The sequence below is a fragment of the Mirounga angustirostris genome, unplaced genomic scaffold (genome assembly GCF_029215605.1).
Source record: "Mirounga angustirostris isolate CCGP_5_RB_7025 unplaced genomic scaffold, mMirAng1.0.hap1 SCAF_7, whole genome shotgun sequence".
NCBI lineage: Eukaryota > Metazoa > Chordata > Mammalia > Carnivora > Phocidae > Mirounga > Mirounga angustirostris.
Genome location: NW_026991715.1, coordinates 92,088,802 through 92,107,375, shown reverse-complemented (window position 1 = coordinate 92,107,375; position 18,574 = coordinate 92,088,802). Strand labels below are relative to the sequence as shown.

Genomic DNA, 18,574 nt, shown 5'->3' with positions numbered 1-18,574 from the left:
GCTGCCTTGGCCAGATTCGGTATGTTTTCCTGTTTGTTTTCTACCTGCTCCAGAAATGTAGTTAATTGAAAATTTGAGATCTTAGATTAAGGATGAACTTTTGAAAAATAAACCCTAAATTTGTACCACAAGTAAGGGAATCTTAAGAGTTTTATCATTTTCTGAGTATTTTTTCACTTGCCAAATACAGGCTTTTTAAAAGTCACACACTGTTCTTAGGCTTGTTTACCGTGTAACCAAGATAGAAAGTCTTTGTGTGCATAGAGTTTCAATTCTAGCAGGGGAAGGCAGATAAAAAGTGTGTAATCATGCAAGAAAATATCAGAGAGTAAGCATTGAAAAGAAAATAGCGTGATATTGCACTATTTTATGATATGATTCAGGGTATCTTCTTAGATTAGGTGGTTAAGGAAAGCCTCTTTTTTCTATTTTTTATTTTATTTTATTATTTTATTATTTTATTTTATTTTAATTTAATTTTAATTTTAATTTAATTTAATTTTATTATTTTAGTAGGCTCCATGCCAAGTGTGGAGCCCAATGCGGGGCTTGAACTCATAACCCTGAGATCAAGACCTGAGCTGATATCAAGAGTTGGATGCCTAACTGACTGAGCCACCCAGGTGTCCCAAGGAAATACTCTTTAAGGAAGTGATATTTGAGCTGAGATCTGCATTAGGAGCCAGCCAAAGGTTTAGAGGATTAGTTGTTCAGCAATATTTTCTGCATCTGTGGGCCTAAGTGACCCTAGTTCAAGTTCAGACTAAAACTCAGGTAGCAGACCATATAGCAACCATATATCCTTAGTGGTGGTGGTGGTGGTGGTGCTGGTTGTTTTCCTAATCTCTTTTGTCTTGGTTTCCTAAATGGAAATGGCAATAAACCAATTAATGTTATGGAGAATAGAATTGTTTTCTCTAAAACTCTATAAGGTCTAATAATAAGGTTTTAATAACTTCCAATTTAGACTGAGATTAAATGTGTTGAGTCACTTCATTTTCCTTAAGATGGTCAATCTTTTGGAAGGTTGAGACAAAGTTTTCAAAAAGCCAAAGATTGAAATAAACACAGTTCTCTTTTGTTTTGTTTTGTTTAATCTATGAAAAATTGTCTTGGGTGGAAGCTGTGTTGGGATTTCAGGCTAGGCTGAATCAGTCTTCATCCTGCTCTCAGAGGACCTAGCTTTTCCAAAGTGTTCATCCTGGGCTGACCGTGTGGTCACAGTATTGGCCTCTCTAATAAGCTCCTGGGTGTGGCCTGCTCTTTTCTTTACCTGGAATTCTCATTTTCCTTAGTACTGTGGATTCTTGTTTTTTTGACCCTTGAAAGTCAAGTCTTTAGCCCAGATGGTGTTTAATGAATGAATTATATGCTTACAAAACGAGAGCAAAGACTGCATTTTATCTGACCTTGCCTGGAATAAACTCCTTCTCTGGCCCAGATAGTCTATATGTTTTTGGAAAATTACTGAGCAATCTTAAATGTGCAATTTCTAAAATTCTTAGGAGCACAGATAAATATGACTAGTCTGGCAAAGGAGATGGTATAAACTGAGCAAAATTAATGGGAATTATGATAATCATCAAGCATATTGATAAATCAGTAGCAATTTAAGTAGACAGACCTTTCTACTATAATGTAAAATATGTATTCCTGAGAATATTGTGTTCTGTAGAATTATACACTAAAGAGTATAAGGTTTCTGGGGAAATAGGGTAGGAAGCAATAATTCAGAACCCAATGACCTTTGTACCGGAAGCACTAACAAAAAGAGAATTAATACCTTGAAAATAACTTGGACAATTCAGGCAAGTAGCTCAGTGTGGTTAGAAGCTGCCTCAAGGAATACTGAAAATGCACAAAACCAACAGAGCAGAAATGCTGGCTTGCAGGCTTGGAGGCAGTGCAGATGTAACCAGACCTCTGAGCACCTGAGAAAGTGCACGCTCCCAGGAGATGAGAGCCCTGCAAGGTTGGGAGTGTGCCTTTCTAGTAAGAGAGCCCTGGTTGCTGTGCTCATTTTTTATTTCCTTATAAGAGAGTAGGAGGGCTCCTGCCTGCATATCAGACAAGTGAGGGGCTTTTTCTCTTCCTGATGAAGGTTATAATTCTACTCCCACTATGCTAGCTCACCTTGCCCGGGAACAATCATTTGCGAACCAGGACAGCTTCCAGGTTATTGTGATTTCATTCCTCTATTCACCAGTCTCTCTTACATGAGCTAAATGGTACTGCAGAAACAGGCAGCAGAGCAGAGCAGACTGTACTGTTTTCACAATCTGGAGGAGAGGAAAACAGTTCTACCAGCTTGGAATTTGAACACATCCCCCATCTCTTCTTTTCCTCTGTCCTGCCCTCCTCCCAGGTCTTATCTATACATGCTTACCTACTCTTTCCAGAAGTTCTTTGGAAATTTATTTTCCTATAGTCTACTCATGAGTCTGGTCATGAGGAAACGGTACAGGCTGGGAGTCATCTTACAGAATGAATGGCCTCTATACTTTTAGGACTGTCAAATATGTAAAAGATAGGAAAGAGTGAGAAGCTGTTCCAAAAGTGAAGAATACGGATACCCTATAGGGACAGAACATCTTAAGCGTATCGTGTGTTCTGGATAGGATTCTGGATCAGAAAGGGGAAAAGAGATACTATTGGGATAGTTTGAAATTTGGATGGAGTCTTGTGAATTGGGGAGTAATACTGTATGAATATTGATTTCCTGATTGGGAAGGTTACATGGTAATATATGAGGAAATGACCTTGCTTTGAGCAGGTGCCAGTGGTTGTATTTCTGGGTTATAGAGTGTCACGTTAGAAAAAAAAAATGATAGGTAGGTAGGTAGATAGGTTAATTTATGCATACATAGAGATAGAAAGAAGGAAGAAGGGGAAGGCAAATGTGTAAAATAGTAACAGTAGGGGGAATCTAGGTGAAGGGGATACAGGAGTTCTTTGTATTGTTCTTGTAAATAGTAGATTTGAAACTGTTTTTTTCTAAACTACTTCCCCAAAATGATTATAGAAATATTTAAATTTACTTTTTTTTGCTTTGCTTTGTTGTTCATTAGATGAGATCACAGCTAGTTTTCGTCGCTTTGGCCCTTTGATTGTGGATTGGCCTCATAAAGCAGAGAGCAAATCCTATTTTCCTCCTAAAGGTAATTCTCAAGATTCAGTATACATGTACAGTGTATCCCTATATTGTTTAATGTTTAGCCTTTTCATAAATGTTTACCTCTGTTGTAAGATTTTCCATTGTTAAACTTATGTTTTCCCAAATGCATCTTTAAATTTATACCTAATACATACTTTCAGTTCAAATTTAATTTTACTTTAAAAGATGTTTCAAGATAACAAACTGAACTCAATGTTGATACTATCAGACTTTGCCTAGGAAGATTTAAGTTTTTTTAAATTTTTTTTACTCTTTTTCCCTTCCTTAGTTTCAGCTTATACTTCCTTTCTGTTGAAGAATTAAAAAAAAATTAGAGAACAAATAAGCCTTTTTTTTTTTTTTTTTTCCTTTTTATCAGGCTATGCATTCCTGCTCTTTCAAGATGAAAGCTCTGTTCAGGCTCTGATTGATGCATGTATTGAAGAAGATGGAAAACTCTACCTGTGTGTGTCAAGTCCCACTATCAAAGATAAGCCAGTGAGTGCTGTCTAACATGAAAATAGCTTCTTGTTTTTGCCTTCATCTCTGCTTTGTTTGAAAACCCACAGACATCTTGATGTATCTGTTAATTGATGTGTTTGTAATCTACCTACAAATGCTGTTTTGCCAACCTCATAATGTTGACATTCTATATTATTTACACACATTATTTTGACATTGAATTTTTTGGTTAATTAAAATAGTGGTAAGTCTTTACCATTAAAAGATTTAACTTGATAATGCATTTGATAGGGCGCCTGGGTGGCTCAGTTGGTTGGGCGACTGCCTTTGGCTCAGGTCATGATCCTGGAGTCCTGGGATCGAGTCCCACATTGGGCTCCCTGCTCAGCAGGGGGTCTGCTTCTCCCTCTGCCCTCTTCCCTCTCGTGCTCTCTCTCTCTCATTCTCTCTCTCTCAAATAAATAAATAAAATCTTTAAAAAAAAAAAGATAATGCATTTGATAAAGTAGCTGAATTTCCTCTGAATAATAGAACTCAAAAATCACAAATAGATATTTGTCTGTCTCCTTCCTCTCTTTGTTCAAGATTTTACCCAATACTATCCTTAACTTTTTGCTCATGGTACTCTCCCAAAGTAAAATGAATTATGTATATACAGAAAGGTACATGGCATACTGTTTTTTCTTTTTGAAAAAGTTTTTGTCATAAAATTTAGTCTTTAGGAATAGTAGCAACTGGCCTGTTTGGACGAATCTGGCAAATCAACAATTTATTATCACTCAGCCAGATCTAGTAATGGGGTACAGTTCAGAATGGAGGTGCCTATGGATTCAGCTCAAACAGTAGTTAATGGAGCTCCTCTTGGTGTCTTGGGATTGCCTAAGTCCGGAACACTTTTCCCAGAGTTCCCATGGCCTAAATTCTCTATACTTGACTTGTTTATGTTCCCTTGCAGTCCCCATAGGTATTTGAATTTGGGACCTCTGGCTTAGGACTTTGTTGATGTGCATATTGGGAATATCCTACTATGAACCCATTCATAGCCTTTGGTGTGGGCATTTAAAACAATTAATAAATGCAAACAATAAAAATAAGGTGCACGATTCTTAGTTGACTAAAGCAGTGGGCACATTGAAGTGTTTTATCATAAGTTTACTGCAAATATATACCTTTTTACTTTGAAATGCTTTTTGAAATAATGCAACAGATTTGTTAGTATCAGGAGTAGTTTGCGTTTGTAGGATTGGACACACAATCCTAGTTTACTTAGCACTGTATTCTGATCAACATCAAATACTGTACTAACTTACATTGTGTGGATATTGGGGGATTGCGGAAGATAGAAGCCCAAATAATTTGAGAAATAGCTGATTGACTTACCAGTAATTAAGGACATGTTAGTGATTTAGCTTATAATAGATAATAAAAATTGAACTTTCCACTTTGGTTCACTTAAAAATGGTTCACTTAAAAAATCAGTTGGTTTACTCTTAAAAATGAAATGAAGGGTTGGGCTACGCTATATGTAAGTAACAAAACCTAATTTTATAGCTTTATTGATTTATAATGATGTGGATTATTCTAATTTTATAGCTTTATTGATTTATAATGATGTGGATTATTATAATGATGTGGGCTACGCTATATGTAAGTCTTCTAATTTTATAGCTTTATTGATTTATAATGATGTGGATTATCTTAAAATACTCTGCAATAATTTTAAACTTATTTCCTCATAAATTGTCTGCATTAAAAATGAGACATTTCGGTTTGTCTGCTCCCTAGGTACAGATTCGGCCTTGGAATCTCAGTGACAGTGATTTTGTGATGGATGGTTCCCAGCCTCTTGACCCACGAAAAACTATATTTGTTGGTGGTGTTCCTCGACCATTACGAGCTGGTATGATGAAACAAACAGAAATACCCCCTTTACCCTTTAGTATAAGAAATACCTTATAAAGGTTTTTAGGAAAATTCTCCAGGAGCATTTGAGTTAATGTCCAAGAGCGAGAGTTTTAGAGTCAGAGTATCTGGGTTTGAATTCATGTGCTCTGCTCCCAGTTAATAAATAGTAGAATGACATTGGACAAATTATTTTCCCTAATTTTCAATTTCCTCATCAGTCAAATGGAGTAGTAAGTGTATCTGCTTCATATAGAATTGTTCTGAGGATTAAGTGGGAAAAAGTGGTGCCAAGTGCTGTGTGTGGTGTTAGTGAGCATCATTCTCATCATCATCTGGAAAAACCCTTCGAGAGTAGATTATATGTCAAGAATTTCAGGGTTTGTTTCCCATGCCCACATTTGCTTACCAGCTATTTACTGAGCTCCGAAATACAGTAGGCTTCTCAGCAGTGCATCGTATTTTTTTTTTTAAGATTATTTATTTATTTATTTGACAGAAAGAGAGACAGCACAAGTAGACAGAGTGGCAGGCAGAGGGAGAGGGAGAAGCAGGCTTCCTGCTGAGCAGGGAACCCGATGCGGGGCTCGATCCCAGGACCCCGGGATCATGACCTGAGCTGAAGGCAGCCGCCGCTTAGCCGACTGAGCCACCCAGGCGCCCCTGGTGCATCGTATTTTTAAGAGTAGTACTTACAGGAGAAATTTCATCCCTAACTTCAAGTAAAATGAGGTTTATTGGTATAAGTGAGAAAAAAAAAAACCCATAAAATGAACAAGAATGCAGTTTCAAAATTGTAACATTTCATGGAGAACATGATACATTCATTATTTCAGGTTTTCATATAAAAAATTGGTGAATAGCTAGACTGTAGGGAAAGGTAACAAGGATAGGATGATGATAATCTAGGAGGACCTCCACACAAAGTCTGCCAATCAATTTTCTAGTGTTCACATGATTGTTTATACTAAGCAATACGTTATTAACTGTAAATGTGTGGTGTCAACATGGTATAGAAGCAGACAGACCAGGGTGCCGAGCCCAGCACTGTCACTTAACCATCTGTGCCTCGATTTCCCCAGGAAATTACTACCTACTTCCTAGGGTTGTTTGTGAAGATTAAAAGAGAACATATGTGAAGCACCCAGCAGAGCACCTGCCCTTACTTAAAAGATTAAAGATTAATGATTGATTTAGTAATTATTATAATAAGGATATGAGCTCAGAATACAGATGAACTGCTTTAGATGAAACCTTTGGTGAACTAGATGGATTTTCCTGATTTCACATACCCTCTTTGCTCCTTTCTCATTTAGTGGAGCTTGCCATGATAATGGATCGTCTGTATGGAGGTGTGTGCTATGCTGGGATTGATACCGACCCTGAGCTGAAATACCCAAAAGGCGCTGGGCGAGTTGCATTCTCTAATCAACAGAGTTACATAGCTGCTATCAGTGCCCGCTTTGTTCAGCTGCAGCATGGAGAGATAGATAAACGGGTAAGTCGTAGATTATATTCCAGAAAGTTCTAGAAATGGCCCTCTCAGTGTGTCATTACCAAGATTGGAATGGGGGGATTTTATATGACAGTAAAATTGGCAGCTGACAGTTACGCCTCTAGGACCAATTAGGTGTATGCTTTGTAATACAGCTAAGGATTCCTACGAATTTTTTCTATCCCTTCGTGTTTTGAGTAGCCTAACCAGAACGCTGTATCAGTTTACTCGGGGCAATTTAATCTCCTAAGCTATCGCCTCTATTCATTCATTTATTCAGTTAGTCAGTCATTCAGTAAATATCATTATATCAAGTACAAACATCAATGCCCTTGAGATCTCCTGACCTTTTTTTTTTTTGATCATGAATACCTCAGTAAGCCCTATTTTTCCAGTGTACTATGTAACAAATGACTGAATAAATTCACTTGTAGGACTGCATATCTTAGCAATATTTCATTGTAACAAATTAAGTAGAAGAAATCATAATCTTTTTATTTGTAGTGTATTCTACCACCTGAAATTAGGTAGTAATTAGCATTATTTTCAGCACTTTAAATTCCTCTTTGTTGGTTTAGCTTCTGAGTTAAAAAGCTGGAGAAAACCTCAGAGATAGTGTTCTCCTCTGTTTCCTAAGGTACTGTATTTGAAACTCTGTGTTCCGTTGTCCATCTTATTTCTTTGCATTCACAGATTTATTTCTTATCTTTGCGTTTCATGCATTCAACAAATGTTTTAGCCTCTAGGACAAGAAGTCCCTGTCCTCAGGAGTTTATGTTCTGATCGATAGAAGTGTATCTTATACTGGTACTACTCAAAGTGTGGCCTGGGTATCGATGGCCGGCAGCCAATGGTTACGAGCTTGTGGTGAGATAGGAATTTACACCAGAATGTGAATCAGCTGCATTAGTAAGCATAATGTTTAGTTCAGCTGACTTGTTTTTTTTCCTCCCTGTAGAAAGACTCTCTTGATGAAAGAAGCAATGCGTTGATTTATATTCTGGTGTCAGCTCCTTATTTCATGGGAGACTGGCACTTTCATTAGGACTGACTTAGCTATCAACACTCTGAGGCATTGTGCTCAAAAAAGTCCTTATTGATTGATTGTATTGTGCTGTTCTCAATTCATTATGTAGAAACTATCAAGTCAATAGTGGTTTACACATACTGCGTATGTTTCATTTCATGTGTATGCTACTTCAGTGTCAGTATAAAATATAAGGTTATAGTGGATATCATACTATATTGTGAATCTATAAAAAGAAAGGTATAGATTCTATTATAAACACAGAGGAAGACGGCAAGACAAGTTGCAGTATACATTAACAAGCCCACTTGTTTTTTATTCACACTAAAAAATTCCTACATCCGTGTAAGCAGGGTCTTCTGCCTTGCTGCTTCGTCCCAACAAAGGTGTCAAGAAGTGTAAGGTTAGTCATTGGAAATGCAGACTTCATTTGTATTCCTCTGCGATCAGATCTTTGACCAGGGTTCTTGCCACTCCGTAGATGTTTATGGAATGGCCTCAGGGCTGGAAGGCTAATGCTCTAGTTTTGTCTGCTCTTCCTGTCTTCATGTCACTCGTCTTGTTCACAGCTAACCTTTGTCAGGATTCCTTGTCGGAACGAGATGGCACCAGTGGTAGTGATAGCCTGATATAAGGGAATTTACCCATGAATCTCTCCAAGAGTAAAAATAACCTACCCTTTTCTCACTGGTGAATTAATAGCCAGATTATTTTTAATGCTTGAGAGACCCAAATGACAGGTTGGCCTATTGAACACTGGAACAGACCCAGTTGTATAAATTCACCTCTGAAGTTTTAGACTGAAGTCAACCATTCTTACTGACAAAGAACAAAGCAAGGTTTTAGGTTGTGAGTACTATGGCTAAATCTTGTTTTCTCAGAGTTCTGAGTTTGTGGTTATAACCCAAGATGTGTACACTGTAAATAGAAACCCTGACCCAGGCTTTATTACAACTTAGAAGCTTATGACGCAGAAGCCACGCATCTTCCCTCTGATGTGAATATTGAAGTGCTGTTTTGTGGAACTGGGAAGCTCTTAGGTGGTTTGTTTACATTATAATTCCACATATGACAAAAATCCAGATCCACTAATTAAAGTGATGGTTTGTGCCTATAAATACTCTCCTGTGGGTTTAATCTCATAATGTTCTAAACAGTTGGCTTCCCTTTTTGATTTCTGGTAGAATCCCATTTTCCTTTGAAAAGTGGCTTTTTAATAAGACAGAAATGTAAGACGATGGGTATAAAAACCTTACCAGGTTCTGAGAAGATGGATTATCTTAATTCCAATAAAAGAGCTATTGACCCTTGTTTTTGGGCACCCTGGCATAGATTCACTCAGACAGTGGATGGAAATGTACGCACCATAGTCAGAGTTGCCTGGGCACTCATTAAAAAACGTAAACTCATTTCTTTTATTTTTAATTGCAGGTGGAAGTTAAGCCATATGTCTTGGATGATCAGCTGTGTGATGAATGTCAGGGGGCCCGTTGTGGGGGAAAATTTGCTCCATTTTTCTGTGCTAATGTTACCTGTCTGCAGTATTACTGTGAATATTGCTGGGCTGCTATTCATTCTCGTGCTGGCAGGGAATTCCACAAGCCCCTGGTGAAGGAAGGCGGTGACCGTCCGCGACATATTTCATTCCGCTGGAACTAAAGGGTAACTACAGCGCTCGTTTTCAGGCCTCAGAATAAGTGCACTCTTCTGTTAATTCTGACCCCTTCCTCAACCTCTTCACGCTGGCATGTCCTTTTGTAGCAGCCCGTAACTTAACAATAGTCTAATGAAAAGAATGACCTATAATATAGGCGTTTTGTAGATTCTTGTGTCACTGAAAACAATATGTAAGAACTCCTTTTTCGTATTGCCATCGTGTTGCATGGAAGTTTTGTCCTCTTGTTTTGCTGGAGACCGAGAGGATCCAAACTTCCTGTAACATTTTCTTAGAGGAGAAAGAGAAATATTAAAAGAGAAATGAAACAACAGAGTATTTTGGGTTTTTAATTAAATTATTGTTAATAATATATAAGAATACTTTTATTAAAATTAACCACGCACCGATAACACTATCAGTCTGTCCTGACACAGTTTTTCCCCCAGAGAAGTGCTTTTGCCTTTTCCTTTCTCTCTTTCTTTTTTGCCTCTCTTTTTTCCCCTCCCCCACTTTTTTATTCATTTAACAGCAGTGGAGGAAGTTAACAATTATTAACAGGAAAGAGCATGTTAAAGCAAACACAAATGCATGAGCAAGAGTGAAGCAGCATTAAAACAAAAGTTGTGAGGGTGTAGAGGCCGAGTAGAATTTCATGACGCCTCCGAGTTACCAGTAACTGCATCAGACAACAAATAGTTAAGTAGGCAGAGCTAGGTTGATTTTCTTTTCAACCATTTTTAAAACTAGAGTGTAAAAATTGGGTAAATTTACTGCTGAGGGGAGTGCACTTACTTCTTTTTAAACTTCCTTATCCGGTCACAGCCCCAGGAAACCTACCAAAGCTAGAATTAATGACAACTGGTGGGAAAACTAGCATTTCCTCTCCTGAAGAACAAATGTATAAATTTTATTTTTGATGTTCTGTATAAACTCTCTATCCTAATTTACGAACACTCATCAGGTGTCAGCCTTTGCTCCATTTTGACGTTCAAAAACAAGACCGAACAGAACGGACCTAGAGATACCTCAAGGATGTCGTTTTTGATTTTGTGTTATAGTACAATTGTAGCCCAAACTGGAAAACAAAACCAATATACAAATTGGCTGTTGATTGGCTTACTTTTAGATTTAAAGTTACTTTGGGTATCCTGTAATTTAGTTGTAACATAGAAAATGAAAAAAAAAAAAGTTAAAAAAAAAAAAAGTCAAGTAGTTGCAAAGTGTTTTGCACCGTTGAACTAAGTAACTGTGTAAATCTGTGCAAAGGTACGTATGTTTATCTTACTCTTCCTATAAGATAAAATAACATTACCGTTTCAGAACTTAGCATGGGACATAGTCAGTGTTTGAAGTGCCAACTTCATCAAGTAATGCATGCTTTATTATAAATAAAATTCTAGCTTTGAAAGGCGTTATTATGTGTTGAACGGTATGCTTCAGGAGTAAATTTAAAATAGTCTCTTGAAGCCCTGGTCATGGAAGTAACTTTTATTTTAATTGACATTCTCTTATCAAATGCCCTACCCACCATTAAAAGGACGATTACCAGTGTGCAAAACATTAAAAAAAAAAAAAAATCTAACGGCAATCTTGCTAGTTGTGCTACCTAACAGTACCATCTTGGATCCTTCAAAACCAAAGACTTGCCCCGGCACTAAGGTGGAACCACCTGGCTGATGACCCCTACTGATTAGCGCTAGGAAAAGCAGGCCTTTATTTTTAATACAGGCTTTAATGAACTATATACCTGTTCAGTTCCAAAGGTCAAAATGGAGGCATATGCTGTCTAATGGTCAAACATAGAAAGGGAGCTGCTTTTAAAGAATTCCCTGCAAATACTGAAAGCAGTCATGCGAATGGAGGGTGCTCTTGTGTAGCTGGTCAGGGACTTTTTTTTCTTTTCTCCTGAACTACATAATTCTAATCAGAATGTTCATTTGCCTCTTTTTATTCTTTTAAATGCTTGTAGGTGGCTTGGGGTGTGCTATTGTGCTGGTCCTACTCAGTAAACAGGTGTGATGAGTTACCGAGAAATAACACTGTTTGAGAACTAGCTTTGAATAATAATTTTTCCCTTTGTACATGACCTGCTGAATTTCGGTACAGTGTTTTTGTAGCTAACTTATTTTGTCATGCACATAATGTATATTTGTTATGCACTACTTTTGTATATCTTGTTTTTCCAACAGTGAACATTTTTAGGCACACTTTTCACTGACGGGATATCTCTTTATGCAATACCTCAATTTTTCATATTGCAAAGAGTAGCTTTTTGTACTTTTATTACTGAGAGATCTTCATATACTTCATTTTTTAATATAAATAATTTTAATAAATTTTATTTTCTTATATTCTGCTTTTTATACATTTCAGTGCTCTGCATACAGTTTAGATTACGGCTGTTGTGCACTGGCAATGCTATTTTCGAGTCTGCAGAGAAGAGAAAGCATGTTGCTTAAACATCCTTCCCCAGCACCAGCTATTGGTGCACCTATAATTTAAGAAATAGTCTATGTAAAGTCACAAATTAAGGAAAACAATTCGCATGAGAATGACAGATGACACTGTAGTTCCTAAAAAGAAAAAAAAATTAAATGCATAAGCATAGGGTAGAAATTTAAAATAACAGAATTGTCTACAGCTTCTTACTAAGTTTTTAAAATTATTCATAACGCAGACATTCTTGGTGAATGTTTAGCCATTTTTAATATTAATAAATTGATGTTAAGTGTTTGATTCAGAGATGTCTGCTCTTTTAATTATATATAAAGAAAAAAAAATAGCCTGCCGTGGGACAGGTGTGTAATGTTAGTATGCATGACTAATGTAAGAAATTGTTATTCTACTAATACTTACTTGTGATTGTGTGACAAGCGTGTTTACAGATTATTTGGTTACACTTCAATTTACAGGGCATAAACAATTATTATCTATTACTCTGAACTTTATTGATTACATGTCCTTCAGATTACATGGGATTGTAGTTGGGAGTTACCGTGTAACTCAAAACATAATTAACATGTAATTAGTTTACAGATTTTAGGGTATCACTTCAATTTACCAAGCATGTAGTTCTAGCGCACTAGCATGGCACTGGCCATGTACTTACAATGTAGTTACAGAGTAATTACATGGTTATTTTTGCAATGTAAAATAAAGTGTTTCTGATTATTTTCTATGTAAAGGAACCCTCTCCTTTCCCCTTTGGTCCCCACGCTTTGGTATAATATATATACTTCTCCATACACAGACCTCTGCAGAATGCAAAATAAAACTTGCAGTGAATGAATTTAGCATTTTATGAGAGTGCTGTTGGAAAGACTTGATAATTCACCCCTTTTGTTTTGAAGAGTTGAATCTTCTGTTAAAAGGTGATTTAAAACTTGAATGTGATGAATTGTGGCAAGTTAACTTCAAGTTATGTGCAATACTTATTTCAAACTTTTGAAAGATCTTTGCAGTGTAATTCTTTGTTTTTAATTGCAGACATTTAAAAATGTCATTTTCTACTGTTAAGAGTAATCCTCTTTCTTGCTGGTGTTTCTAAAGAAAAGAATCAGAAATCAATCTTTCTACTAATGTAAATTTGAGATTATTTTTAAAAATGGAATAAAAGAGGTTTTGGTCATTTGCTTTATTTTATTATCTTATTTTAAAGCTACTGTGATTGATAGCATTGTAAGAATTGGGACAATATTGTATTCAACTGTTTTATTTTTTATATTTTTAAAATTTAAAGTATAATTAGTTTTTATAATTTTCATCAGATTTTTGTTATATTTTTTGGAAGTGAAACTTTTAGCAAGTGGGTGTCTAGTTTTTACTAATCCCTAATGTTTTTTTTTTCCAGTGTATTGCTCATATTATCAGAAGGAAAAGTTATTTAAGTATGTCAGTTAATTGTACTACTTGGCTGAATTTCCATATAGTTTTTACTGTGTATGGGGAGGTTGTAGTATTTATTATAGCATTTTAAATAAGGGTAATTCATTTTTTATTAAAGTCATTTTCACGTTAAGTTCCTATTTTTGTATGTTCTACTCTTAAGTTATATAACACAGTTCCTTTTTTAAAAGAGTTCATTTGTTGAAGTGCTAGTGGAAAATTAATGTTATTAAATAGTTTGCAAATGACTATTTATACCAGTATGCATATAATTTTTAAATATTTGTAATGTGAGATGTTGAATGAATAAAACTTTTAACTCAGCTTTCTTTTAATATACTTATTTATTGTGAACATAAGTAGATTATGCTTCCATGATTAGGAATGTATCATTAAAAAAATATTAGGTATGTACTCTCGGGCCAACGCAGAACAAACTGATATGAAAAGATGTCCAGTCATATAAGTGCTAGTGGCAAGTGTGTATTGCTTATGTAAGTTTATGAGTATCGGTGGGTTGTGGTCTTTGATCTGCACTATTTGTTCACATACTGTCCTGCACAGTCCTTTTTTCTTTTTCTCTTTGCCTTCAGTATGTGTGTTGAGGCCTCAGTCAGGATCCGAGCTTAAGGCCAAGTCACCTGCTTAAGGCCAAATGTCCAACAAAAGTAGGGGAACATGTGTCTTCATAGAGAAGGTCACTACCTGGGAAGTTTAGTTTGTGGTCTTTGCTAATGAAGAACCTTGATTTTTGGCCGCCGTGCAAGAGGATCACGGTCAACAAGTCTTAACTTTCAACCCCCAGTTCCTCCCGAGATCCTAACATCATAGGATATGGCCTCAGGGATAATAATCTCTATAGCATGTGAATTGAAAGTACCGTCTTTGATTTGGCCCATTAATTGTGGGGACTACCGAGTACTGTGATGTATTAGTATTTACATTTTAAACTGCATTTTCAAACTTTTAACTTAACGCTTTATTATGACATAAAGTATGACCCGGAGGATATTCTGTTTTGTCAGATTTGATTTCTATTCTTTCTCACCTTGAGTACAGTATTCTTTTTTTTTTTTTTTTAAGTTTTTTATTTATTTATTTGACAGAGACATAGCGAGAGCAGGAACACAAGCAGGGGGAGTGGGAGAGGGAGAAGCAGGCTTCCCACTGAGCAGGGAGCCCGATGTGGGACTCGATCCCAGGACCCTGGGATCATGACCTGAGCCGAAGGCAGACGCTTAACGACTGAGCCACCCAGGTGCCCAGAGTACAGTATTCTTAAGACTAGAAGAAGCAATTCTCGTCCTGAGACAAATGGATTGTAGAGGTCTTTTGCTTCTAAATTTTTTCCCCCCAATATGCAGCTCTATGAACTGTAGGGGGCGCCTGAGGGGCTGAACCAGCAGCACATGGGCTCTCCCAGGAATACCCGGTCACAGAAGCTTTGGCTGACAGTAGCTAAAACTCCTGTTCAGAGTTCAGTGAAGGGTCCCTAAGTAAGCCCCGGGGACATTGGAGATGTGGGTGGCGTTTGATTGCCACCTTCTACAACATCCCTTGGCATTCTGGGTTGGTTTAGGCACTTGAAGAGAAAAAAAAACAAACATGAGTAGATTGTGTTTCTTTATTTTAGGACTATTTATTTTAGGCATATCAACTACAAGTGATGTAACAACTAAATCTTGAAATAATCTTGATGTAACAACTGAATCTTGAAATAATATGTAGGTGCAGTACTTCGGTGTTTTAAATCACAGAACAGTGAATCTGAAAAGGGTGTGAGAGGCCATCTAGGCTGTGTTTCCTTATTCACTGGTAGTTCACCCAAACTCACCCAAAAAGGAAAGTTCTCTACACCATTCTTAACCACTATTAACAACTAAGTTATCTCCTAACCTCTTTTGGTAATGGTTTTGTATTCATATCCAGTTCAAAAGGAAAATAATCTTTTTAGGAATTTTTTTTTTTTAAGTTTGATAAATACTCCCTAATGTCTGGTCAGAAGTCATGGGGGAAGTAAATTCCTGATTTTAAAAATTAAAGAATTGTGAAGATGTCAATGAAATAAAAATATTCAAAGCGTAATTCTTTTTCTGAAGTATGTAATGACGGAATGATAAGAAACTCTTAATATTTATTTGACAAATTGTGATCTTCAGATCACTAAGGTAATCCTCTCTACAAGAAACAGCAAAAAAAATTTAAAGTTTTGTTTAATAAATAAAACTTTAGGGCAGAGGGAGAAGCAGACTCCCGGCTGAGCAGGGAGCCCCATGTGGGACTCGATCCCCTGTCATTAAATAAGCCTAGAAAATAAGGTACCCTGTTTCGTAGAAAATCAAAATATGCAGCTAGCTTGTTAAGGCTTTGAGAAGTTGTACAGTGAAGAAATCTCTCTTTCTTTGTTTAAAGTGTCTCTCCCCCCACCACCAAATTACTTTGCCTATAGTCTCTGATTACAGATAACATGGGAGCCCCACGGGACATACTTGTGATACATTGCTGTACATGTTGGTATGTTTACTGGTATCAGGAAGTCAAAGAATCTCACTTTGTTTTTTTTTGTTCTGCAAGGGCTCTTGGTCCTGTCCCTCCCTAGTCATACCCAGGGCTGTTGTCCTTGTCCACATTTAACTTTATGGGGTTTTGACGTGGTTGCCTTGCTTCTAACCCCTGCACCATTTCCAGTTCAGCTCCTTAATTCCCCTCCCTCTACTCCCAGTTCCAAAAGAGAGAAATTGCTTTGCAAAATGAACCATCACCTTGTAAAGCGATTTTGATTATGCCACTCCCTGGCTCAGATCAGCCCTTACTTCTCGTGAGGGCCATCCCAGGTACTACTTCAGACAAGCCGCTTGTTTGAATCTGCCCTTCATGACATGCTATCTTTCTGATCATTTATATCATTTCTCTCCTTGGAAAATTTTCCCTTGCAAATGTCCCCCTGCACCCCTGCCGATGCTCTGAGAATAGGGACCGCAGGCTTTGAATAAATTCTAAGAATTCAGAAAATGAGCATTTGTGCCCTACTATGAACTCTTCAGCAGTACCAATGCAGTCTCTCTTACTAAAGAACATTTTGTTTTGGCATGCCTGAATCTTGTCGGGATATTTTAAGTTCGAATCTTTTTCTAGTCAAATTGGGTGTCATTGTTGACTGGCTGGAAAAAGTGTCATACTGTGATTCAGTGTGGTGACCAGAGGTGGAAAAGTACAGTTTGTCTCAAGGAAGTTAAAAATGAACAGTGGCGTCCAAATGCACTGCATGCGCAAGCCACCAGTGTTTTCTATTGGGTATAATCTGATCAAGTGTCAGAGAAAAACCGCTGGTGGGTAGATGGGGGGTGGAGGGTGGTGAATCAGTGAATACAAATGCCAAAAGCTAAGCTTGAGCTTTCTTTATCCTTTTCATTGGAGTTCTATTTCAGTAAGCAGGGCTTTGATACCATAAAAATGTCAATGTCATTAAGCAAATGTCACCATTTTAAAGAGATTATTTTCAACTCATCTCTCACCCCCCTCCAACACCAAAAGAGAAAAGAACCAAACAGACCCAGGAGCGACCCTCCCACGCCCACCCCGCTGCAGAACCCACTAAGGGCAACACAAGGCATTTAAAATTTGTTCTGAAATGAGTTACCCAGGATGAGAACTGGTGGTAATAAAAATCTGCAAAACTTCATAAAAGGTTTTAGGCAGGGTCCACTACAGACCTGAGCCTCCTTATTTGAATGAAAAGAGGCATCATTCACCTCTCATGGTTGAGGGAAAAGTGAAGCAGCCCTTGTGTGTTTAATTGCTGGTTGAAGATTTGATTTCAAAGATCTGCCACAAGGGTGGGGAGTGGGGAGTGGGGGGTGGGGGTGTGGAATGGGCTCGTCTATCAGGGGACTCAGCTTTCCTAACTCAGCAATGATGGAGTAGTTCTGAAAGAGCAAAACCACTAATTGCTGACCACCTTGGTAGGTCAGGCACTTACATACATTAACATAGTTAGCACCCATGGGAGGTACTGAACAGAACACAGAACTATCTCCAGGAAAAGTTGGGTGACTTACAAGGTTACACAGCCAGTATGTGGTAAAGGTTGGATTCAATCCCCATCTACCAAATCCCACATTTTTTCCCTATAAACCTCACTGCCAGGGGAATAACAGTGGACAGGATATTTTTTTCAGTTGGTATTTGCTTTTTTTTTTTTGAGAAAAAGAGAGAGCGAGAGAGCACACCGAGCAGGGGGAGGGGCAGAAGGAGGGGCAGAGGGAGAGGGAGAAGCAGACTCCCCACTGAGCAGGGAGCCTGAGCCAGGGCTCCATCCCAGGATCCTGAGATCATGACCAGAGCCGAAGGCAGATGCTTAACTGACTGAGCCACCCAGGCGCCCCTTGCATTTGCTTTTAAAACCGAAGCTTCAGGGGCGCCTGGGTGGCTCAGTCGTTAAGTGTCTGCCTTCGGCTCAGGTCACCATCCCAGGGTCCTGGGGTCAGGCCCCGCATCGGGGTTCCTGCTTGGCAGAAAGCCTGCTTCTCCCTCTCCACCCCCCCCCCCCCCCGCTTGTGTTCCCTCTCTCACTGTGTCTCTCTCTGTCAAATAAATAAAATCTTAAAAAAAAAAAAAAGCTTCGTTCTTTTTTTTTTTTCCAGATTTTATTTATTTGACAGAGACACAGCAAGAGCAGGAACACAAGCAGGGGGAGTGGGAGAGGGAGAAGCAGGCTTCCTGCCGAGCAGGGAGCCCGATGTGGGGCCCAACCCCAGGACCCTGGGATCATGACCCCAGCCAAAGGCAGACGCTTAACGACTGAGCCACCCAGGCGCCCCCAAACAGAAGCTTCATTCTTAAAAAACGAATCTGTGTGCTAGGTGTCATGTTTGAAAGTATAGAGACAGGAAGATGAAACAAAAGTTGCAGGAGAGAATGGGAGTTTTGATTGTGAGTCCTAACATGAGGCTACTTGCCCCCAAAGAATTGGCTCTTGCTTGAGGGATTCAC

At 38.0% G+C, this 18,574-nt stretch overlaps 2 protein-coding genes across 6 annotated transcripts in view; both read left to right on the top strand.

The window, feature by feature from the left end:
- The window catches only part of CPEB4 (cytoplasmic polyadenylation element binding protein 4), a 106,013-nt gene that overhangs the window by 49,100 nt on the left and 38,339 nt on the right, over positions 1 to 18,574 (top strand). For 4 of the 5 annotated variants that reach the window (XM_045900974.2, XM_045900965.2, XM_064596552.1 and 1 more), the window contains 5 exons: positions 3,069 to 3,158; positions 3,534 to 3,652; positions 5,402 to 5,516; positions 6,835 to 7,016; positions 9,472 to 13,905. In XM_045900974.2, coding sequence (XP_045756930.1) covers positions 3,069 to 3,158; positions 3,534 to 3,652; positions 5,402 to 5,516; positions 6,835 to 7,016; positions 9,472 to 9,699 — 734 coding nt within the window. In that variant the 3' untranslated portion in view covers positions 9,700 to 13,905. Of the gene's footprint in view, positions 1 to 3,068; positions 3,159 to 3,533; positions 3,653 to 5,401; positions 5,517 to 6,834; positions 7,017 to 9,471; positions 13,906 to 18,574 lie in introns of those variants that run through there. The other variant, XM_064596550.1, reaches the window with a different exon arrangement.
- Positions 9,567 to 18,574, top strand: part of NSG2 (neuronal vesicle trafficking associated 2) — a 117,050-nt gene continuing 108,042 nt past the window's right edge. Inside the window, exon 1 of the mRNA XM_064596555.1 lies at positions 9,567 to 9,702. The gene's annotated coding sequence lies outside the window, so the exon portion shown is untranslated. The remainder of the gene's footprint in view (positions 9,703 to 18,574) is intronic.